Raw genomic sequence first — 24,237 nt, forward strand, 5'->3', positions numbered from 1 at the left:
ATGAAAGTATAACTTTTAACTTAAAAACAAATACAAACACATTTTAAAGATTATCTTTTGAAAAACGTCACTAACCAAAAAGTCCTTTAACAAAAAGGACTTTTAACATCAAAAAGTAATCCTAAACACCCCCGAAGCCGTCGTTCATATCAATGGCCAGAGATGAATATGAGGTCGGAGAGACAATCGTGTCTTCATATTTTCTTCCCTATTTATTGTGTCTTCCGAAGAGGAAAAGATGAAAGTAGGGCACAATTGATCTTTTTTTTTTTACTAAACGTAAATAACCTTGTTTTGGTAAATACTTTTAAAACCATTAAAGTAAATATATTTTTTTTAAAAACACTATTGTGTTCAAAAACTCTTTTGTCCAAAATAAGTTTACTAAAATATAAAAATAATTAAAGAGAAAATATGGGAGTGTGGGGGATTGAGAAAGACACGTAATGCAATGGTTAGCCAATGAATAGGAGACACAAATGGCGGATTACTCCCACCAATCAGAATATTCAAGCGTAAAAATTTTGGTGCTGCGGTCGTTAAACGAACAGATCATGAAGAGATTCGTCATCGCTATTTGTCGCTATGCAGTATCGAGCATTGATGAAAAAGTAGAAACTGAAGGTAGCAGTCTGCACGTTACATGCTTCGTACTTCCTTGATTCAATTGCTTGCTCTGTCTATATCTACTTCTTGATTTTTTTCTCGTCACTACGCTTGACTCAGAACCTTGACGATCTTTATCTGAATCTCCTTCGTCAATTTACTCTGTAAGCATCGTCAGTTTCAATTTCAATTTCAGCTTCTCTCCCGATGTGTTTATGTAGCATATTCTCGCTTGTTCAAATTGATTCGTGAGTCAATTCTATATGTTTTTTTACTATCGTTTGAATTTCTTAATTGATATGATTCATATATCGAAAAGGTCAAAGCAAGTGATTAACTTGTTTTCAGGTTGTGCTATGTTCGATATATTGCTTTAATTCGAGTTGGATATGCAAGTTAGGTTTTCTCTTTTGCTCACAAATATGTAAAAATTCAGGTGTGTTTCTTCTTAAATGGCGGCAATACTAGCTTCTAATAGCTGCTATTGCCGTGATGTACAATTGGTAAATCAAGGAAGAACAGCTGAAAATCTCAGCTTCTCAAGATCTCTTTCTATCCAAAAGTTGGATCGCCATGAATGTGCTTCACATAAAACTGAAAGGTTTCGCAAATTTCATGTTAAGATGCAGCAGACAGAATCGCCCATGAAATTTGGTACCAACGGTCGACCTGTAAAGTTGGATACAAATGGTCAAACTGTGAAGTTGGGTGCCAATGGTAAACCAGTAAATTTGGACACCAATGGTAAACCTGTAAAGTTGGGTTCCAATGGTAAACCAGTCACCATGGTTTCCACCAGTGAACTTGTAAACAACAAGACTCCATCCAAACAAACATCAGGATTAGTGAATGGATCAAGATCAGCACAAATTGTTAATGGGACAAGTCTTGTTAAGAGAGAAACCACTCCAGCACTAGTTAAGTCTGTAAAAGTTAAAGAACCCACAGGATTTCCATCTTCTGAAGAATTAAAGGTCTTGCCATCAGATGAAAGTTTCAGTTGGGCAAATGAAAATTATAATTCGGTACAAAGATCGATAGATGTTTGGTCTTTTGTTCTTTCTTTGCGTGTTCGTGTTCTATTGGACAATGCAAAATGGGCATATCCTGGAGGCTTCACAGAAGAAAAACAGGTTTGTATAATTATATCCGAATATGGCTGTTTCTTTTGTCCCCCATTAAGTAAAAAAGAATCAACCCCTTAGTTTCTGTTATCATCCATTTACTAACTGCTATATGCATATTTAGAAAAACAGAAGAAGAAAAACAGCTTCATGGTTAAGAGAGAGTGTGCTTCAACTTGGCCCAACTTTTATAAAACTCGGGCAGTTATCTTCAACAAGATCAGATCTATTTCCACGTGAATTTGTCGACGAGCTTGCTAAATTACAGGTATAGTTTCCCTTCTCTAAATATAAACTTCTAGATTACATCAAAGGTTATAATGAGGATTCTGATGTTTTTTGTTAAATATGGCAATCATATGATTCAGGACAGAGTACCAGCTTTCTCACCAGCAAAAGCAAAAGGTTTTATTGAAAAAGAATTGGGAGCTCCTGTTCATATAATCTTTAAGGAGTTTGAAGAAAGACCAATTGCAGCTGCTAGTCTTGGTCAGGTGAAGTCTATCTCTATCATTTCTTTTTAAATCTAATTAAATTATCTTAATATGGACCTCATGAAATTTTTTGGTTTAGGTACATCGTGCAATATTACATAATGGAGAGAAAGTGGTTGTTAAAGTTCAAAGACCTGGTTTGAAGAAACTTTTTGACATAGATTTAAGTGAGTATCCCTCTTACATATTTACCTACAGTTTTTCAGTTTTTAGTTTTTATCATAAATATCCTTTTTTTCATTCAGAGAATTTAAAGCTGGTGGCTGAGTATTTTCAAAGGAGTGAAAGTCTTGGTGGTCCAACAAGAGACTGGATAGGCATCTATGATGAATGTGCCAAGTAAGTATGCATTCCATGATAACACTGAAGATTTTGTCTGATGTTCGTATTTACCATCATTTCTATACACATAAGGATAAAATGGTCATTTACTTAGATTCATAAAGTTCATTCGAACCAAAAAAAAACAAAGTCTTTATGTATACAACACTTCATCCAGACTGACTCCATTACCCATTCAGCCACTTTATACACAAGGATAAAATGGTCCTTTACTAAGTTGATTTTTTGCAGGATCTTGTATGAGGAGATTGATTATATAAACGAAGGGAAAAATGCTGATAAATTTCGTAGGGATTTTCGTAATGTTAAGTGGGTCCGAGTGCCTGTATGTTTCTTCCTGGAGCCCTTTCCGTTTTTGTTTTATTGTAATAAACATCAAGAAAAAAATGTATATATCATGGAATTTTATGCATTATGATATAATTTAATGGTCATTGTTGTGATGCAGCAAGTATTCTGGGATTATACTGCAACAAAGGTGCTAACTTTGGAGTATGTACCAGGTTTCAATCTGAACTCTATTATTATTTGGGTTTATTTAATCTGTTATTTATTTCCAAAGAGCCATATAGTTACTTACCATAATTAAATTTATGTTAAACAGGAATTAAGATCAATAATTTGGATTTGATAAAAGAAAGGGGTTATAGTCGATCTCAAATCTCTTCACATGCCATTGAAGCATACTTGATTCAGGTTTAAAAATCTTCCTCTTTATCCATCATCTGTCATAACTCATATTTATTGATTAACAAAAAGTCTTTTCTTTTCAAATCAGTTTTTATTAAATTTTGTCAATTCTATATGCAGATACTGAAAACTGGTTTCTTTCATGCTGATCCTCACCCTGGAAATCTTGCAATTGACTCAGATGAATCACTAATCTACTATGATTTTGGCATGATGGGGGAGATTAAATCCTTCACTAGAGAAAGATTGATGGATCTTTTTTATGCAGTTTATGAAAAAGATGCAAAAAAGGTCTAAAAACTTTTTTTATTATTTTATTTGCTTCAATACAATAAGTACTTGGAATTGGATTAGCTTAAAAATAGTATCTTTTATTGCTATTTTTGCAGGTTATGAACAGTTTGATAAGTCTTGAAGCACTTCAACCTACTGGAGACATGTCATCAGTATGTAAAAAATAGTATCTTATCATTCAAAATTGAGTAAATTACAGAAATAGTTCCTGTGTTTTATCATTTTACCGTGTTTACTCCAAAAATGACACTTTTTTCGATGTTGGTCCTTATTTCAAGGTTTCATATAAATTTTGGTCCCTGGAACCCTGAAATAAGGACTAAAACTGCAAAAGGTTTATAATTTTGGACTAAACATGGTAAACATTAAGAAAATAGAGGGACCATATTTGTAATTGATTTACCTGTTAAAGTTTCGAGAGTGGATTACCATTTTTGGTGCTTGAGTATAGCTGATACTTTCAATATTGGTACCAAAAAATTTTCTCTTGCAATGTTGGTCCTTATCTGAGGTTTTTGTAACATTTTTAGTCCATGTTCACTATATCAGAACAAGAACCAAAAAAGTTACAAAAACCTCAAAAAAGGACCAAAACCGCAAGAGAAAACTTTATGGGATCAAAATTGCAAAAATCAGCTATACATGGGACAAAAATGTAATTAACTCAAATTTCAGTGTCTTATGTTCTAACTTTTAATACCTGATTGTATTTTCAATCATAGGTGAGAAGATCTGTTCAGTTCTTTTTGGATAATTCTTTAAACCAGTCACCAGATCAGCAAACAACTTTGGCTGCAATAGGCGAGGTATGCTGTTTCATGCATTTTTACAATTACTTTTAAGTTTCCTGGATGGGCTAAAACGTAATTTCACAAATTTAATGCAATAAGACTTTTTTGATAATGTCATGATTTGCTTGCAGGATTTATTTTCCATTGCCACAGATCAACCTTTCCGGTTCCCATCAAACTTCACATTTGTGATTAGGGCTTTTTCCACTCTTGAAGGTCACCTTCCTCTCTCTTTCCACACACACACACACTGACACACACGAATATATATATATATATATATATATATATATATATATATATATATATATATATATGTACATAAATATATGCATATTCATATACAATATAGCCAATCTGACTACTTGTAATTATGTCTCATAGGCATTGGCTACTCACTGGATCCAGATTTTTCATTTGTCAAGATTGCTGCACCTTATGCACAGGTTAGATATTTTTCTAAGGGGCTGTTTCTTCTTAAAATAAAAACTACTTAGAAATATTTAAATCTGTGTCCTCTAACATCACATTTTTAAATTACTTACAGGAGTTATTAGATCTCAAACAACAGCGCAGTGGGACACAACTTGTACAGGAGATACGAAAACAAGCTGATGATGTAAGTAAAATATATGTATATATATATATATATATATATATATATATATATATATATATATATATATATATATATATATATATATATCTTTCACCATTTTCCCTTAAATAAAAATATAAAATTGTTAAATGTTTCTAAAAACTTTCAGGCAAGATCATACACAATGTCAATGCCTTATAGAGTTCAACGAATCGAAGAGTTTGTAAAACAACTAGAATCAGGAGACCTTAAACTTCGTGTCAGAGTTCTCGAGGTATACTTTACATTTTTTTTTACCTTACTCTACCCCATAATAGCAATTTTTTTTTATATAATTATTTTAATATTTTTAAATGTTTATTAGTCTGAGAGAGCAGCTAGGAAGGCAACAATATTGCAAATGGGAACCCTGTATACGGTTCTCGGGGGTACACTTGTAAATATTGGTCTCACAATGACCACTCAAGGCAACCAACTTATAGCAAATGGGTCATTTATTGCTGCTGGTGAGTGATATAAATTTTTTTAGAGTAAATTACATTTTAAGTACTTGAGGTAAGCTATTTTTTTCAATTTTGGTCCGAAAAAGTTTTCGTGGTCCTTATTTGAGGTTTGTGTAACGTTTTTGGTCACTATTCCATGTGAAATGACTATATTTCACTTGGGAAAAGTGACCAAAAATGTTACAAGAACCTTAAAAAGGACCAAAATTGTAACAACCAGTAATACTTAAGGACCAAAAATGTTGCAAGAACCTCAAATAAGGACCAAAATCGCAAAATCAGCTATACTCAGGAACCAAAATGTTACAAGCACCTCAAAGAGGATCAAAATTGCAAAAATCAGTTATACCCAGGTACCAAAAATGTTACAAGAACCTCAAGGACTAAATTTGCAAAAATCAGCTATAGTCAAGGACCAAAAATGTTTAAAGAACCTTACATAAGGACCGAATTTGAAAAAATCAGTTATACTCAAGGACCAAAAAATGTTACAAGAACCTCAAATAAGGACCAAAATTGCAAAAACCAGCTATACTCAAGGACCAAAATGTTACAATAACCTCGAATAAGGACCAAAACTTAAAAACTCAGTTAAAATCAAGGAGTGAAAATGTAATTAAATTTTGTTTTTTAAGTTGGGATTTTATTTCGTAGGTGATGAATATTAACAAATTATATGAATGCAGGTGTTTTTCTAGCATTACTTATTAGGTCAATGCAAAGGGTGAAGAAGCTTGATAAATTTGAAAAGATGATTTAAATTTAGGAACATTATTTCGGTTCCCAATTTAAGTACCTAAATAGCATTTTTTAAACACATGTATTATTTTGTATACATAGCTGTATAGAAAAGAAAGTAAAGCTCAATTGCAAATAGATACAATTAAAAGTCCCTTTACTTTTTTTTTTTACCAATATAAATGTATTTAATTTTACCCAATATAACTATGTAATTACATTTCTTTACCCCATAATAGCGATGTATTTTCATATTTCATCAATCATAACAATGTGTAACTCATTGTATAAGCATACTTACATTTCTTTACGTATAATAGCAATGTACTCACAATAGCAACATGCTTATATTTCTTTGCTGATAATGAGAATAATGGTAGCCAAATTGTAAACACGTTGCTATTATGAGTAAAAATTACAAGTATATTGCTATTATGGGTACAAATAAAGTACATTGATATAACTTTGTAAAACACTTTAACTACATATGCAACACATTTTTTAAGAGGGTGCTATCATTGAAACGTGAGTTGTCTTTTAAGTGTGACATAATAAAATCATTCACGTTTTAAAAGTTGTCTAATAAACAATCATATACTAGAATAATTGGTATCATAATATCAACTAAACTTTTAAAACCATTTTTTTTCTAAATATTTAAAAATCATCATACATAACATCGCTATATGTCTTTTTGTAGCTGTAATGTTCCGATATTCAGTAAGAAACCAAAATCTTTTAAGAAACCAGTAAAACCAATCTCGTCCACCTGTTTATTTTGATCTCACAAGTTAATTCGCTATTAATTAAGTAAAATAGTAATTTAGTAAATATTTAATTCTTGTAACTAACATTTGTAATTATTTAACGTTCCTTAATTTAAGCAAACCACTATTTTTGTTTTTTTTTTTTATGGTTTTATTTTTATCTGGAAATAAATGAATATAGCAAAATTCACACACTTTGTTATCTATAATCTATAAATAGACATTATATTGATACATAAAATACAATTTTTTTTATTATTTTAATTTGCTTACACTCACAATGTAAATTTGACCCATACCTATTTTTTACATATGTTAATTCACTTGTAAATAACCAATGTAGTCGTACATGAGTAATAAATATTCATATGATCATTGATCTAATCATTAGAATGTTATATGTGAATTTGAGTAAATATTCACATGTACACAAGTATTTTTTAGATCGATCAACTAATTAAGAAAAATCAAGTGGATTACTCATATTCACATGTGAATGTCAGATGACCATATTATCGTTTTAAAAAAGGTAAATGTATATTTTGAATATCTACTTGAATTCACATGTAAAAATCGAATAGTCAGATTATCAATTATTCAGATTCATTATTCGCGGCTAAATAACTTTTACGTATATATATATATATATATATATATATATATATATATATATATATATATATATATATATATATATATATATATGGGACGGTTCACTCAAGATTTCTATTTTATTTTGACGCTCTAACGCTTCAACGTACCAACAGCAGCGGATTATGTCTAATCATAAATGATTACATGAGAGAGAGGTATAATCATATATGATTATACATGTTTATACGTATATGCCTAATCATAAATGATTATAAATATATGTATGTTCACAAATTAATAATCATATATGATTATAACAGTTGGTGGCAGAAAAGGTTATGATGACAGAGGTGACGGAGGTGACAGTGGTGGGGTCGGTTGGTGGCAAAGGTGGTGGTAGTGGTGGTGGCGGTGGCGGTTGTGGTGGTGGAGAAGGTGGAGGAGGTGAAAGGAACGGACGACGTTACATAATCATTTATGATTATAACTAACTCATTGCTTCGGTACGTCAAAAGGTTAGAGCGGCAAATGTGAATTATGTGGTTGGGGTTGAATCTCAAGATCTCTATTTTATTTTGAATTTCAATGGAACCTACTTCTATATATATAATATAGATGTTTTCAGAATGTTCCTATGATCGAGTTGTTTCCTAGATAGACTGTTTTGGATGTCAATTCTAATTGTTATGTTGTAGGCGTCACGGTAAAATACGATAACAACTAGCAGTTGTGTTGGATATATGATCCAAAAGGAGGTACTCAAATTTCTCAATTTTCGGCAATGATAGACTTATTAGCTAATATCCAGTTTCAGGATTCTAAAGATTCTTGGATGTGGAATTCGGCTAATAATGTCGAGTTTTCAATGAAAGATACACGAGAGGTTACTGACAACTTAGTGTTACCACATGATTCGAGTGAAAACGAGATGGAATAGATTGGTACCACTCAAAGTGAATACATTTAGTTGGAGAGCTTCTTTAAAGCGCATTCCTACTAAAGACAACCTTATTTCTAGATGTATCGCTATTCCTAGTTTCCTATGTCCGATTTGCATGGATCAAGTGGAGAGTGTTAATCATTTTTTTCTTGAGTGTTTGGTTACTAAACTTTTTCTTTCAATTGGGTGGTGCATCGAAAACATAAATTCCCTCTTCAATGGAATTTATGGCTTTAAAAACCCATTTTAAACACTTTGATGTAATTCTTTTATTTTGGCTTTAGCTTCTTACTACGGGTTTATATATATATATATATATATATATATATATATATATATATATATATATATATATATAGGGTTAGGTTATTTTGTTTTTACTAACTACTGTGTGCCAGAATGCACAGATCTGGACCATCGGATGGAATATAATCAAAGGTAATGATCTGAGGGTCTATGATAGTAGAATATGATAACATGTACCATATAATCATACAAATTTCAACATAAGGGCATTTTAGTCAATTAACCTATATTAAAAAAGGAAATTTTCGGATTTTTAGGGATGATTAATTTCTTTATTTTTTAAAATTCTGAATATTTTAAACTAATTCAAATTTAAAATCCGATTTTATTCTGTCAGAATGATAGAATGCCAACCATAAACTAGTAAATATATTTTTCGATTTTATTCTGTCAGAATGACAGAATGTCAACCATAAACTAGTAAATACATTTTGAAAGACTACACAAAATCGATTCTTGAACTAATAATATATCAAAAAATTACACTATATGATTGTGATTCATTGAATAATAACAAATATTCTGAAAGAATAACAAGTATAATTCTTAAAAAATAATAGCATTCTTAAACAATGAGTGTGATCATTCTTTAATTCATTCTTCAACCCTTTCCCATCAGGTCTTCAAGCCATTCTTGAAGCCATTTCTACCAGAAATTCATTGCCAAGTAATTTGTAGTGATACACTTGTAAAACCTGCACATTAAACATACAAATAATTAACTACAATTCTATCAGAATACAACAATAATATTCTAACAAAATAAACTATTCTGCAAGAATATTCTTTAAGAATTTGTATAATCAAGAATATACCCAACAAACAAAATAAGGAGCTAGCATCAACCTATTCTGACAGAATAAGGAACTAACATTCTTCGGGTTCCCTGTGTTTCTTCTCGATATGATCAATGTATTTAACGACAAATTCTGACAGAATAAGGAACTAGCATCAACCTATTGTTATGAAAATGGCATCCAACCCAATCTAAATTGAGTTATATAGTTCTGAAAAGAATAAGGAACAAAGTGAAGTAAAAACATTAAAGATTTTTAACTGTTTTTTCATTAAGACATTTTATCGAACACATGGAGGCCATGACAGAATGTTGTTTGTAAACAAAAATTGCAAATATGGTAATGGATCATAACTCATAAGACTTACATTGATGGATGAAAATGAGGAATACCAGGCAGATTACAACTTATTCCCAACAAGAATCTTGTTAACATTGTCTGAAGCATGTTGTTCAATGTTGCGAATCCAGTTTCTTATGTCTGGAGATATAAAGAGATTTGTCAACAATGTGTCATTCATTATAAGGTAAAAAAACTTACTGTTGAAAGATGATTCGTCAGTAACATCATACACCAATAAAATCCCCATAGCATCCCTGTAGTAAGCTGGAGTATAGAGGGGTAAAAGTGTCAATTACTAGCATTATAATCTGAAAAACATGAGAAAAATCTATACCTGTTGTGATGGTTTGGAATCGTTCTTGACCAGCTGTCTCCTAAATTTGGAGTTTGATCCGTTTGCCATCAAGTTCAACGGTTCTTATCTTGAAATCAATACTCTATTAAGAGTTTTTTTTAACATATTTAAAAAACAAATTAATTTTTAATACAGTAGTTAAGAAATTAACTCACCCAATTGTAGTGATGAAACTAATGGTGAAAGAACCATCAGAAAAACACAAAAGAAGGCAACTTTTACCCACACCTATAATTAATTACCATTGTTATAACACACATATGCATATTCATCATAACACAAAACATTGGAATTTGGAAAAAAACACAGTCCATGCAGAAATATTACAATCGAACTATAAGTACACCCAGAAACAATTGAATTAAATTACCCAGAAAAATCGAGAATAAATTGTATAAACTTACTAATAGGAAGAACATGAGCATAGATCAGCGGAACTAAAAACTTAAACGGAGCTCCATTACTTTGCCTGATTTAAAATCAACATACGATGCTGAAGAGGAATTGTGCTTGTGAAACCTATTCATCATCTTCTCCTTCATCATCTCCTTCATTCTGATTAGCAGCCAATCTTCAGAATCATTTGAACTTAGAATCTTCATAATCAAATGGTGATTTTAGGGTTTATTGCGGCTGTGGTGGTCGTGGTGTCCGATGACTTTCGTGATTTAGGGTTGGGTTGTGAAGAAGCGGAGAAGAAGATGAAGGCAGGCCGTGCTTCCTCCTTTTATTTTGGTGATTTTAAAATCAAATTCCCCATTTATCTCAATTACCATAAATTTAGAGTCATGATTTACTAATTTACCCTTATTAATTTATTTAATGATTAAATTATTCCTAAATTCCTATTGGTGCATTCATGCACACAATAATTGCTAAAAACATTTGAACCTATATATATATATATATATATATATATATATATATATATATATATATATATATATATATATATATATACTAGCCGTTTACCCGTGCAAAGCGGCGGGCGACAAATAGTTTGTTTCGACAATTAATTTCTTTTCGATGGAGAATGATTATTTTCAATTCAATCATTAGTTTGTTTTAGGAAACATGTCATATTAAAAATAAAGAAAATTCATGAAATGACCAAATTATAGAGTGTTGACTATTTATTTGGATGAAAAAAGATCTGGTCAAAACTTTGGAAGAGAAGATTTATAGGAGTTTGTTTAAATTTTAATATTATTTTATTAGTGATTAGTTGTACAATTAGCTTAATGATTTGGACGTCTTAAAAAATATTATTATTTTATTCAATCTATTTTTAAAAATAGTGGGATTTGTTTTATAAGATAGTATATCTATATATATATATATATATATATATATATATATATATATATATATATATATATATATATATATATATATATATATATATATATATCCATTTGTTCTAAAAATAAAAATAAAAGGTAGATGTGATATCTTAGACATAGAAAACCGTTCTAAAAAAATAAAAGGAAAAGATATATAATATTTTGGGCATAAAAAGGTCAAGAAGAGGCATCCATTGACAAATGTTTTAGGGTCATCCGAAGTTGACCAGATTCTTCCCAATCAGAACCCATCGAATGAAACAACATTTTGGATTTCCTTTCATATCGACAGTTACTATATACAATTTATATGATATTAAAACAGATCACCAATATTTCAAAATATTATGAATGTAAATAAAGTTATAATGGATAAAACCTTCTGCTCATCATTTATTTTAAAACCATATTTTATTTAATGTATGTATTATGAAAATAACTATATAGAATATGAATCATTTAGTGGTTTGTTTATTTATTTATTTTAAATGTAACCTTGCATCACACGAACATGAATTCGTGAATTGGAACAACAGAAACCCCACTTGTGATTAAACCTTTTCAACAAGAGGCCGCTAGAAAATTATATAATAAACTTTCCACCTCAAAAGGAAAATGTTTATTTTATTTTATTTATTTATTTATATATAGTTTTAATATAAAAATAAGGTTTTTAAATAAGAATGATAGAGAAAACATGTAGTGCAACATCAAAATTATCAATCTTATATATAATAGTAGACGTTTTAATGAAGCATTAAAATACATCTCATATATCATTAGTGATTTTTTGTTGATTATATACATATTTATATTATCTCCTTAAATTTGATACAATTTAATCATGGTTTAGTTTATACTACATGTTGTTAATAAGCATATTGATTGAGTTAGATGATAACATAAGTTCGAATTAAAATAGATAATTCTTTAGTGTTGTGGCAGTAAGTAAAAATTTCTGTTACTTTTTTGTGCTATGTATATATAATGGGTGTTGAATATGATTACAATTTACAAATCATAATAATCATATTTAGATAAAGAGAAATCAAATATCCTTTTGATCATTTTTTCTATTCATTAGATTAAAAAAAATATATTAAAAGAAAGAATCTATATGTTATTATTTTATATGAGTAGGAATATATATATAGGAACAAATAATAGAAGGATATTTAATTTCTCTTAGATAAATATAATCTAAAAGCTATTTCAAAAACTTTTAGATTTTAGAAGCTATGAACTTTTAATTTTGTATATAATTTTATCTTTTTAAATGCTAACAAGTAATTTTTTATTAACATTTCCGTACAACTATATAATGTATTAATTGTTATGTATGGCAAAAAACTATTATGTAGGAATCACTAATTTTTTATTTTGCCGTAATCTTTAGGTTTTTAGATGAATAATGTAGTATTTTCGTTGTATAGAATGAGATAATATTGAAGTCAAATAGTCAATAAGGTCAGGTAATTAAAATAGCTTGATATAGGCTACAATCGTGTGCCGCCTTCCCCACCTACCTGTCTTCCAACACCATATAAATAAGCAGTGCTTTCACTCCGATTTCTCCGAACCACCTGCATCTCTCCCTCACTCACTCACACAACAACACACAGTGCTACCTGCTGCAGAGCATTCCGATTTCGAAGGTACTTTCCTATCGTTTAATCGATTTCTTTTCTCATACTACAATTCATGTCGAAATTTTCATGCTCCATGTGTCTTTTTGTTAGAAAAAATCACGATTTATCCGATTCTTTTCTACATGGATCTATTGTGGGATGATTGAGGATTTTTTTTCGAGTCGATCTGTTAGCTTAGGTTATTGATTTGTGAAACGTAGTATTTAATTGATAACTACGAATCGGAATCATTCCAAGGTAGTTTGAAAAGAGAATCATCGATTTGACTGTTAAGCAATAAGATTTATTCGTTGGCTGATGAGAAAGAGAAACATGTCTAATTTGACATATGGACTTGATTTTCTTCGACTTGAAATCTGAATTCTTTTACGTAAATGTAAAACAGATATCCTATTACACATTGTGATGGCTCCAGCTGCAGCATCGGATGGTTCTGATAAGATCAAGCCTAGAGGTAAGTTTATTATTCTTGCATGTAAATTTTATTATAGTTCTTATATTAGGAAGATTTTAGTCGATTTGTTTCCCAGAATAAGAATAAGCTATCTACTCACCCAGACAATTTGTTTGATTATCATTTATCACAGCAAAACAAGATTTCCACATATATGTATAATACACCATACGAGCTCCTGCTTCTTATGCTTATCTTACATCTTTATCTCAGTAAAACCATGTGTTACAAAAAGTTACACTTAAATTTTGGCGAATCTATGTCTGAAATTGTTGTTGATTGAGGGAAAAAAATGAATTTTCTGACATATGTCCTATCCACTAAAACTTTTGGTAATAGCTACTTAAGAAGATCATACAGTATTCTGTTTAAGAAAGTAGTTACCTTGTGCATTTTTTGCATTTGGAAAATTATAGCTTTGACATGAAATAAAATCAAGCAATCTCATGTTTGATGTTTCCATTAACTCACACCTTGGTTTTGCATGAACAGATGTATGTATTGTTGGTGTTGCACGCACACCACTTGGTGGATTTCTTGGTTCTCTTTCATCTTTACCAGCCACCAAACTTGGGTCCATTGCAATTCAATGTAAGTTCAACTTTCTTTTTTTTCATCTTTCCTCACATAAAGTTTTAATTTACTTACTTTCTTTATGTAAAACTTCAGGTGCTCTAAAGAGGGCAAACATTGATCCATCTCTTGTAGAAGAAGTTTTCTTTGGAAATGTTCTTGGTGCCAATTTGGGACAGGGTCCCGCTAGACAAGCAGCATTAGGTGCAGGAATCCCTAATACAGTAGTCTCCACATCTGTTAACAAAGTTTGTGCATCAGGGATGAAAGGTGTGTCAACTTTTTCAATAAACATGTCATCAAATTTCCAAAAAAAAAGCATTTTTTTAAAACATTTAAATAGTCAAGAACTCCATGACATGTGTAACATGTTTTTCTTGTATAATTGCAGCCACCATGTTTGCAGCACAGAGTATCCAATTAGGTCAAAATGATATAGTTGTAGCTGGTGGTATGGAAAGCATGTCCAATGTCCCCAAATATATTGCAGAAGCAAGGTTAATATAATATCTTCTCTTCTTGATATTGTAAAATTTATTATAAAAGTGGGATTTCCTAATCTTAAATATATTTGGTACTTCAGTAGTGTATCAAATTAATTATTCATTGATAATAATTATGAAACCATGTGTTTATGTTAACATCAATCTGTGATAAAGAGAAGCTTGTCCTTTTCTACTCAGATCTTTCAGTTAGATGTCCATATCAAGTAGTTCAATAAATGGGTTTGAATTTTACAACTTCTACCCTTATTTATTGGTAATCCCACAAGTTGTTTCATGTAGTCTTCTGGTAGCAGGCCCATGATTTGAAGGGTAAAACCGGAAGTCTACATAGATTGTGATAAATCAAATGGATGATTAATATAAAATATTAAGTTCAATAAAATTATATAAAAAAACGAGAAAGGGGTAATATAGTCATTTTACTTGGAACAAAGACCAAAAGGTCACAAAAATCTCCAATAAGGATCAAAATTGCAAAAAAACAGTGATACTCAGGGACCATTTATGTAACTTACTCATTTTTTAAAAGTGTCCTTGAATTGTTTATGACTGCAGGAAGGGATCTAAATTTGGACATGATACACTTGTTGATGGAATCTTGAAAGATGGATTGTGGGATGTTTACACCGATGCCAAAATGGGAACATGTGCTGAATTATGTGCAGATACACATGAAATAACAAGAGAACAACAGGTATATATATATATATATATATATATATATATATATATATATATATATATATATATATATATACACACACACACACACACACATAATAGCAATCAATGTACTTACAATTTCTCTACAGGATGACTATGCCATTCAGAGTTTTGAACGTGCTATTGCTGCTCGAGATAATGGTGCCTTTTCATGGGAAATTGCCCCTGTGAGATTACTATTTTTTACTAAATAATAAAATTTATAAATAAAAATGTTTTTGCCAACACCATTATAACTGACAGGTGTCTGTAATTTTACAGGTTGAAGTTCCTGGCCCACGAGGAAGACCATCGACAATTGTTGACAAGGATGATGATTTGGCAAAGGTGACATGTCATTATATGCTAGCTAAATTATATCTTCACCTTCTATTATAGAGTAAATTACATTTTTAGTCCTGAGTATAGCTGAATTTTTCAGTTTTGGTGCTTATTAGGGGTTTTTGGTCCTTGTTTAAACTAAAATGACTAAATTTTTGGGACCAAATTTGAAAAAATCAGCTATACTTGGGTACCTAAAATAGCCATTTTACTTACATAAGGGACAAAAAAATGTTACAAGAACCTCAAATAAGGACCAAAATTGCAAGGAAAATCTTGTTGGGACCAAAAATGAAAATATATAAGCTATACTCGGGGACCAAAAATGTAATTTACTCATAATTTGAATTATACATTTTCTAGTTTGATGCTGCAAAGTTAAGGAAGTTGCGTCCAGCTTTCAAGGAGAATGGTGGCAGTGTGACTGCTGGAAATTCCTCGGGTATAAAGTAAGCAATACATAATTGATAATTCAATTCCATTTTCGTTTATTTAATTTTAAATTCGATAGTTAACAATTATTAATTTTTGTATACAGTGATGGTGCTGCTGCACTTGTGTTGGTTAGTGGTGAGAAGGCACTTCAACTTGGGTTACATGTGATTGCAAAGGTTTCTGGATATGCTGATGCTGAACAGGTAATTAATTAATTAATTAAAAAAAATTGGGATTTTGTGAAAATTTTGATAATTTGGTGTAAAACTTTGCAGGCACCTGAGCTATTTACTACTACCCCAGCACTTGCTATACCCAAAGCTATTTCAAGAGCTGGATTGGATGCTTCTCAAATAGATTTCTATGAAATTAATGAAGCTTTTGCTGTAAGCATTCCTGCTTAATTTATATATATGCAAAAGCCCAGTTTCAGTCAAACAACATTTAATAATTAGTATGACACTACAAAATTAAAAAAGTCAGATTTTTGTCAAAAAGAATTAATATTAATCAGCTTTGTAAAAAACATCATATAATCATTTAGTAATTATTATGACAGGTTGTGGCTCTTGCAAATCAAAAACTACTCGGATTGGATTCAGTGAGTTTTTTTTTTTTTTTTTTTTTAATGTTTATAAATTTATATTCCTCACCTTCAAATATTGAATTCCTATTTTATAATAATGATTTTGGGTATACTTTCTCAGGCAAAGGTTAATGTACATGGTGGTGGTGTGTCATTGGGACACCCTCTAGGTTGCAGTGGCGCCCGTATCTTAGTCACTCTTTTGGGGGTACATTTTATATTATTATTATTATTTTTATATAATTTATGGTTTTTTTTTTTTAATATTAATGTTATAGTTAGTAATTGAATCTGTGTTTGTGTTGAGTGTTGATGCAGGTTTTAAAGCAGAAAGGAGGTAAATATGGAGCAGCAGGTGTGTGTAATGGAGGAGGGGGTGCATCAGCGTTTGTGGTGGAAATCCTTTAATTAATTAATTAATTAATCCCTTCTCTTCTGTTGGCATACATTACATTCCAATCAATAAGCCTTTATTATGTATTTAGTATTTAGCTCCTTTTTATGATTCTTTTACATTTTTTTTCTTTTGCAATATGTATCGAGAATGGAAATTAAAACGCAAGGTGTTCACATGATATAAGATATGATTCACATATGTTCTTCATTGGTCTTCAAGGTTACAAGCACCAACTATCTTGCTGTTAGAAAGTGTCATAAAAATTCGACCTAATTCTCTCACAAAAATTGAAAACCTCCATAGGGTCTTTGAACAGAAAGAAGATAAAACCCCTAAGCTTCCAAAATCGGGTTTGGATAATGTAGAGGTGAACATTGTAATAGATAAACTAACTTTCGGTAGGGTTTAAACACGTTGTACCATATGTATCTAAAGTTGTACCCATCCAACGGATACAAGAGCAGGAAAACCCGAACTTGGATCGGCCTCAACAAGTCCGGCCCGAGGTCCAACAATATCTGCCAAATCGGTTCGGTACAAGAGTCGGTCTGATTTGGTCCAAGTGTTCACCCCTAGGATAATATGTGTAGCCTAACTACTATTCTTGACTCCTCTCTTCAATTGATGCATCTTGGCTCATCTTCTTACTTAAGGCCTATTCATACAACATTTCAAGTTGTAACATCCGGAATCTTGAAGGTCAATTATGGAAATAAAAACTTCATTTCTAAAGGTTAACTCGTCGAGTTTAAGACATGAACTCGACATGTTGGAAGTGTTGGTCACACGTGTTTTTAAAGACCAACTCGACGAGTTGGAGAGAACCAACTCGACGAGTTGGATGTGGTTTTGGAAACCCTAACTTCGGGATTTTGCATCCTATTTAAACAACTTAAACCTTATAAGTTGGCCTCATTTCCAACCTCCATTGTCCTAAACCCTAACCTCGAAACCCTAAGGCATCTTTGAGTGATTGTGAGCTATTTTGGAGTGTTTTGGGTGTGTTTGAAGCCATTAGAAGAAAGGAAAGCTTAGTGATACAAGAAGGAGCTGCTAGATCCCGAATCTTTGCTTTATTTTCGTTATTTTTCTGGTAAAAAGTTTCAACCTTGCTTTGTGATTTCTTAGATCTTCATCTTGGGGTTCTTTTGCTTGTTTTGGTCCAAATGATGAGGTTTTGGGAGTTGGATGTCCCATTTGGTCAAACCCTTTCCGATCTAGGGTCCTAGGGAGCTTTTATGGCATAAAGGTGCCAACTTTATGGCCTTAAGAGCTCCATGCATCCATTAAGCCTTTGTTATGGCCTTTTAAGCTCCTTCTAGCCTTGCATGTGAGTAAAGTTGAAGACTTTGCAGGACCTTTTAGCCTTTAAGGTCCAGATCTGTGTTCATGAGCTCTATCTTGAAGACTTGGTGGTTTTTGGATTAAGGCATAAGCTTCTTAAGGCTAGGGTTTGAGTTTAAGCCCATTATGATGGTTCTTAATGGGTAAAGTCAGAAACTTTACCCTTCTAGACGCTTTTTCAGTCTAGATCTGGAAGATTGGGCTTTGGTTTGAAGAATAGTGGCTTAATGCATTAAGTGGGTTGGCTGATTGAAGAACTCGACGAGTTCAAAGGGGAAATCGGCGAGTTGGGTTGGGTTTGTCCCGATTTTGTTGAAAAAGGAGGAACTCGACGAGTTAAAGAGAAACTCGACGAGTTGGATCGAAATATCGCGATTCTGCGCTTAATGGAAACTCAGCGAGTTATGGGATAACTCGACGAGTTGAGTCAACTCGGAGCGTTGGCTTTGACTTTTGACTTATGCTTTCGACCAAAGTGTGTCCCAAAGGGGTGTTAGTGGTACCCTGAAGTGTATTCGAGGGAAATATGGGCTTAGGATAAGACCCATATGGGATCAGGCCCAATTTGGAAAATTGGGCCATTAGTGGGCTTTTATGGATCTTATAGTTTTGGGCCTTGTTGGTTTTAGGCGTAGGCCTTGGTTGTGAGTCTTGATGGGCCAGGGGTAGAATGGTCATTTTACCCCAAGTTTGGATTATGGATCATGGTTTGGAATTTAATTGCTAATTGGATGTTGTTTGGGTATTGATAGTTAGGGAAGTCGTCAAGTCAGCAGCTAAGATTTCGTGCAGTAAACTTCAACATTCGAGGTGAGTCTCCTCACTGTTCGTAGGAGTCGAAGGCACCAATGTCGGCCCATTTGGTTTATGTATTGTAGGAAGACCTGGGGGTTAGCCCTAGACATTATGTATGAAAGACCAGAAGGCGGCTCCTGGCACATTGTATGCTAATTAGTTAAGCAAAGTAGATTGTATGCTAGTTGTGTTTGTGATGCTTGCATGAAAGACCCAGAGGTGGCCCCTGGCATGTGTTTGTAAGACCCAGGGTTGTGCCCCCCGGCTTGGTAGGAAAGACCACGAGGTGGCCCGTGGCATATTGACAAGACTATGTGTGGCACATAGCACCTTTATTGATTATGTTATATGAATGATATGTATGGCTCGCGGTTATTTATAACTCGTATGGATTGTTGGATATGTATAGTATGTGGTATTTGGGGAAACTCACTAAGCTTTGTGCTTACGGTTTCAGTGTATGTTTCAAGTACTCCAGTTTTCAAACGAAACAGCTCAGGACAGCACATACACCTGTGTTTTCCGCAATTCGTGATCTTTGGGATTTGACTCTAATAATTGTGTTAATTGAAATGCTTTTCAATGTCCTGAACAAAGTTATTACAGTGTTTTAATTATATTAAAAATAAAATTTTTACCTTGGATTTTTGGGTCGTTACACAAGTTCCTTATAACTTGTCTTAGCCTATTAAGAGCTTATTTACTTTTAAATGTCAAAATAATCACTTAATTGATCATAATTCTAAAATTTCATTCCCTACTTCTAAATTCAATCCAATCAATGAATTAAGCATCTCATGCTACTTAATTCATCATAATCTAACCACCAATGCATCAATTATCGTAATTCCTAGTTTAGGGTTTCAAACCCTAACTCGATACATATAGATTTCACCTTGGAAATCACACATAAAGCTTTTTCAAAGCTTCTAAACACTATTAGTAACATCAATTAACAAGCCTATAAAGGGTAATCATTCATATCTAACTTAATTCCACATATCACTATTTAATCTCTACAAGCTTAACAATGAAGATGATGATTACCTTAGGGGATTTTGATGTTCATTCATTGTCTCTAACACATTGGACCGCCACTTGATCACCCTCGATCCCTAAAAATTGGAAAAGTTCCCTCCTCTAAGGAAAGGGGAGCGTTTTTGGCGAGAATGAAGACTGGACAGGGGGTTTAATCTATGCGACACTACGCCGCGGTGGGCTACTCACTGCGCTGTGGCGACCATTTGACCCGTGGTCAAAGGCAGACACTTAATTGCCACGTCATGGCGTTCTCTTTGCCACACTGTGGTGCTCTTCCTTAACGACATTTATTACGAAGAAGAACTACATCTGGATCCTTGTCATCACTCACCGCGTCACGACACCTCATCATTCACCGCACTGCGACACCTGGAGATCAGGAAAGTGATCGCTGATTTCATTCCAATTTTGGGGACACTTTTTTTCCCAACTTCTAACCTTCATAACGTCTTCATTTCTAATTTTTTTCGATATTCTTTATATCCACATGAAGATAGGAACATACTTTACAACTCCATTAAGTCATATCTCACCGAATTAATATGAGTCTTAATTTATTAAGTCACAAACTTGGCCCAAAAAGCATAAAATTCTCATTTTACCCTTTTGACCAAAAAATGAATCTTTTTATGCATTTTTTCTCTTGAACTTACTCGTCTAACCTCCTCTAAGTGACTTAAATGTGTCGTGATCATTTTCATGAAGTCACAACTTCATAATCTCGTCTCTTTCTCTTAACTGACCATTTTGTCATTTTGGTCAATATTTGACTAAAAACCAACTTTCTCTAAAAATTAGAAAAAATCAAACAGATAGAAAAAAGCAAAAAGCCTAGAATAGTAGCGCCATCAACAAAGAAAGAATGTGAAAGTTCATTGCTTCCATCCAAAATCTTGAACTGTTTAAATAACTTACTTTCCATTGCATTTTCCAAAGCCATATTAAACTCTTCTATAGCCAATAAAAAGATGAATATAAAAACTAAGAATATATATGGTTGTGGAAAACTGTTTCCTATTTTCTTGGAAAAGTTTAAAAAAAAATAGAGTTTTCATTTCCAGTTTTTAATAAAAGATTTAGCAAACTCGTTTTATTAAAACTGATTGATTTTTTATTTTCTATTAAAAAAATTAAAAAACATGTTTGGATGTGTGTTTTCTATCTATTTGCTTTTTTCTAATTTTTGTTATTTTCAAATAATACAATGTTTAACATAAAATGAAAGAAAAAATTTAATATAAGGTGGGGTAGGTGTGGGAGGTGGGGGTGGAGTTGTGTGTATTTATATTTAAAAAAATAGAATTCGAAAAATATGGAAAACACTAATTATTAGTTTTACAAGATTCTTGTAATTTAAAATTTTGGATTTTTTTTTGAAAAATTTCCCACCTATATGCTTTGTAATGATATATTATGTATTCCTTGTTACTATATGTACCATTTGTGCATTCTTAGAAATAATTTTTAAATAAGGAAACAAGTTTAGAGATGGTGACATTTAAAACGATAACACATTTCTAAAAGGCATTTTTTATTGCATAAATAATGATGATGTTGTAATCATTCATACAAATGGATATGGGTGAGAGAATACTATGGTCCACACACTTAAAGAATAAATTGATATCCATCTAAAGAAGCTAGAAAGAAGTTATGTTGGCATTCTAAAAGGTCTTCACTACATTTTGGGTCTTACAAGCATTTCGTATGGTATATGTGTGATGGTTCAAATGTTACCTTGTATATGACGAGTAAGCTTTATTTATTTGATGTGGTTTATATTAGCTATGCAACAAGCTCTATTTAACCATCAAACCCTTATAAACCAATTATTCTTTTAGGAGGCAAATGACATATTCACGACCCCTTAATGATAGAGCTTCGGAGTCTCTTATAAAGTGAAGGACATTGAGTTGTAAGTTAGAGTGAACTTGGTATTTGGGCATGTATGTTTATATTATGTGTTGGATTCATTGTATATGCATTGTTTATCTTGACTTGATCTTTATCATAGTGTCTAATTTATAATGTAATGGAAAAAGGTTATTTTCTAATTATTATGAATTTTGAAAGATGTCTAACTAAGTAGGCTTCCCAACTGAATTTGTTATTTTAACATGAAATCAAGTTAGAAACAAATACCATAATACGATTTGAGAATAAGAGATGATTACACAAAACATATTGAATACAACTTTATGCTTGAGATAACTTGTAGACTTATTTAATGTATGTCTCTCTATATTAACTTTTTAAAAAAATAATTTACTTTAACATTTTCTTGAAATGGGGCTTCCATTTTTACATAAAGTTGGATTGGATCTTTACAAGATTTTATTAAAATCCATTTCAAATTGTCCATATATGAGAGGTTTTACAATTACTAGTGTTACGTGATGTCAATAAAATATAATCTAACACCTAAACATCATTCAACATCAAAATCGTCGAAACACATCATTAATCCAAACTAGAAAACAAATGTTTATCAGAGTTCGATTTCATATCTTCAATGGAAGATAACAAATCTCTTTCAACCTAAGAACACAATTTAAATTACAATGTCTTGGTAATTTATCATATATAAAGGATATAAATAACACTCATAATATACAATAAAGACTTACAACTTATCTTATGTACAAATGCCAAAGCACACTAATGAATCCTTAATATTTACTTTTTACTCCCGCAATATCTCATTAGTATTCCTACTACATTTGATAATAATATAACTAGGGATATTAATTCGAGAAGTCATTTTGTGTGTTTTTATTTGACACGACACGACACCATTTTTTTTCATAACCTGAAAACGACACAACACGATATCGTGATTTTTTTTTGCAAACACGAACACAATAATCATCTATCTCTAGCACATCATGTCATCGGCCTCTTCTTTAAGATGGAACATCCTTAATAACATATCCAAAAAAGCAGCAATTTAAGAGCGTATTCGGCAAAATTAGCTGGTAACGGGTAGCTTGTAGCGGGTAGTTTGTAACTTGTAGCGTTTTGTTAAATGCTACATAAAGTAACATTTGGATTTGGAGCGTTTTGTTTAAACTAAACGCTAGAAGTTTGTAGTATCAAACAATTATGTTTAAAACGAAGCGTTTTGTCAAACGCTATGTAACGTCCCAAAAATCATGGCATAAATTTTTTTGTTTTTAGGTTAATAAATCTTTAATACATATCTTTCCCATAAAATCAACGTAAACAAGTTTTAACAAAATATCATCAAATCAGAGAAATTCAAAGAATACGGAAACATGTGGTGTGTGGTTTGCAATCATCTCGAGCTCTTCCATTTGAAAACCGGAGTACTTGAAACATAAACTGAAAACAATAAGCACAAAGTTTAGTGAGTTCTTCAAAAATACTTCATAACATACAACCACGAAATATCATGCAACATACATATAGTTGCCATGGGTTCCCCCCATGGTCTTTACCTGGAATGTCATGGGTTTCCCCCATGGTCTAATATCCAAGTGCCATGGGCTCCCCCATGGTCTTTGCCTAGAATGCCATGGGTTTTCCCCATGGTCTAATATCCAAGTGTCATGGGCTCCCCCATAGTCTTTCATGCAAGTATCACAGAGACAACTAACATTCCACACAACAAGTAATGGGTCGGCATTGGTGCCTTCGACCCATGGATATAGTGAGAAGACTCACCTCGACAGCTAAATCCACGAATAATTTTCTTACTATTGATCCGCTAAAATCCCCGCGCTATCAAACAATTAATACCCAATTAACTATTGTGTTCCAAACCGAATC

The 24,237-nt window shown here is 32.0% G+C and overlaps 2 protein-coding genes across 3 annotated transcripts; both read left to right on the forward strand.

Moving 5' to 3' along the window:
- Nucleotides 1–532: 532 nt before the first annotated feature.
- On the forward strand, nucleotides 533–6,452 carry LOC145061145 (Protein kinase superfamily protein). Of its 2 annotated transcripts, none has more exons than XM_079008537.1 (18): nucleotides 533–770; nucleotides 1,043–1,739; nucleotides 1,855–1,998; nucleotides 2,099–2,224; nucleotides 2,304–2,391; nucleotides 2,470–2,563; nucleotides 2,798–2,891; nucleotides 3,015–3,069; nucleotides 3,171–3,262; nucleotides 3,377–3,547; nucleotides 3,646–3,702; nucleotides 4,273–4,356; nucleotides 4,473–4,557; nucleotides 4,726–4,787; nucleotides 4,889–4,960; nucleotides 5,109–5,213; nucleotides 5,304–5,445; nucleotides 6,129–6,452. In XM_079008537.1, exons 2-18 carry the CDS (start codon nucleotides 1,059–1,061, stop codon nucleotides 6,200–6,202), a joined length of 2,226 nt encoding a protein of 741 aa, XP_078864663.1. In that variant the 5' UTR covers nucleotides 533–770; nucleotides 1,043–1,058; the 3' UTR covers nucleotides 6,203–6,452. The 2 variants fall into 2 exon arrangements, with proteins under 2 accessions (XP_078864663.1, XP_078864664.1); XM_079008538.1 differs by having other exon boundaries at nucleotides 607–624.
- A 6,697-nt stretch (nucleotides 6,453–13,149) lies between these two features.
- On the forward strand, nucleotides 13,150–17,475 carry LOC145061054 (acetyl-CoA acetyltransferase 2-like). The gene is made up of 14 exons (XM_079008423.1): nucleotides 13,150–13,279; nucleotides 13,659–13,727; nucleotides 14,220–14,318; nucleotides 14,397–14,570; nucleotides 14,692–14,797; nucleotides 15,362–15,500; nucleotides 15,619–15,696; nucleotides 15,791–15,856; nucleotides 16,214–16,299; nucleotides 16,389–16,488; nucleotides 16,561–16,671; nucleotides 16,845–16,886; nucleotides 16,993–17,079; nucleotides 17,190–17,475. Exons 2-14 carry the CDS (start codon nucleotides 13,679–13,681, stop codon nucleotides 17,277–17,279), a joined length of 1,227 nt encoding a protein of 408 aa, XP_078864549.1. The 5' UTR covers nucleotides 13,150–13,279; nucleotides 13,659–13,678; the 3' UTR covers nucleotides 17,280–17,475.
- The last annotated feature ends 6,762 nt before the right edge of the window (nucleotides 17,476–24,237 follow it).

Source organism: Lactuca serriola, chromosome 7 (assembly GCF_051521515.1).
Source record: "Lactuca serriola cultivar US96UC23 chromosome 7, Lser_US96UC23_V15, whole genome shotgun sequence".
In the NCBI taxonomy this organism is placed as follows: domain Eukaryota; kingdom Viridiplantae; phylum Streptophyta; class Magnoliopsida; order Asterales; family Asteraceae; genus Lactuca; species Lactuca serriola.

Excerpts from the sequence above, each read along its gene's own strand:
- LOC145061145 (XM_079008537.1), top strand. The coding sequence starts at position 1,059 with ATGGCGGCAATACTAGCTTCTAATAGCTGCTATTGCCGTGATGTACAA. Across the intron at positions 3,070-3,170 it reads AACTTTGGAGTATGTACCAG|GAATTAAGATCAATAATTTG; the intron begins GTTTCAATCTGA and ends TATGTTAAACAG. Across the intron at positions 4,357-4,472 it reads CTTTGGCTGCAATAGGCGAG|GATTTATTTTCCATTGCCAC; the intron begins GTATGCTGTTTC and ends ATTTGCTTGCAG.
- LOC145061054 (XM_079008423.1), top strand. The coding sequence starts at position 13,679 with ATGGCTCCAGCTGCAGCATCGGATGGTTCTGATAAGATCAAGCCTAGA. Across the intron at positions 16,672-16,844 it reads AAATTAATGAAGCTTTTGCT|GTTGTGGCTCTTGCAAATCA; the intron begins GTAAGCATTCCT and ends TTATTATGACAG. Across the intron at positions 16,887-16,992 it reads AACTACTCGGATTGGATTCA|GCAAAGGTTAATGTACATGG; the intron begins GTGAGTTTTTTT and ends ATACTTTCTCAG.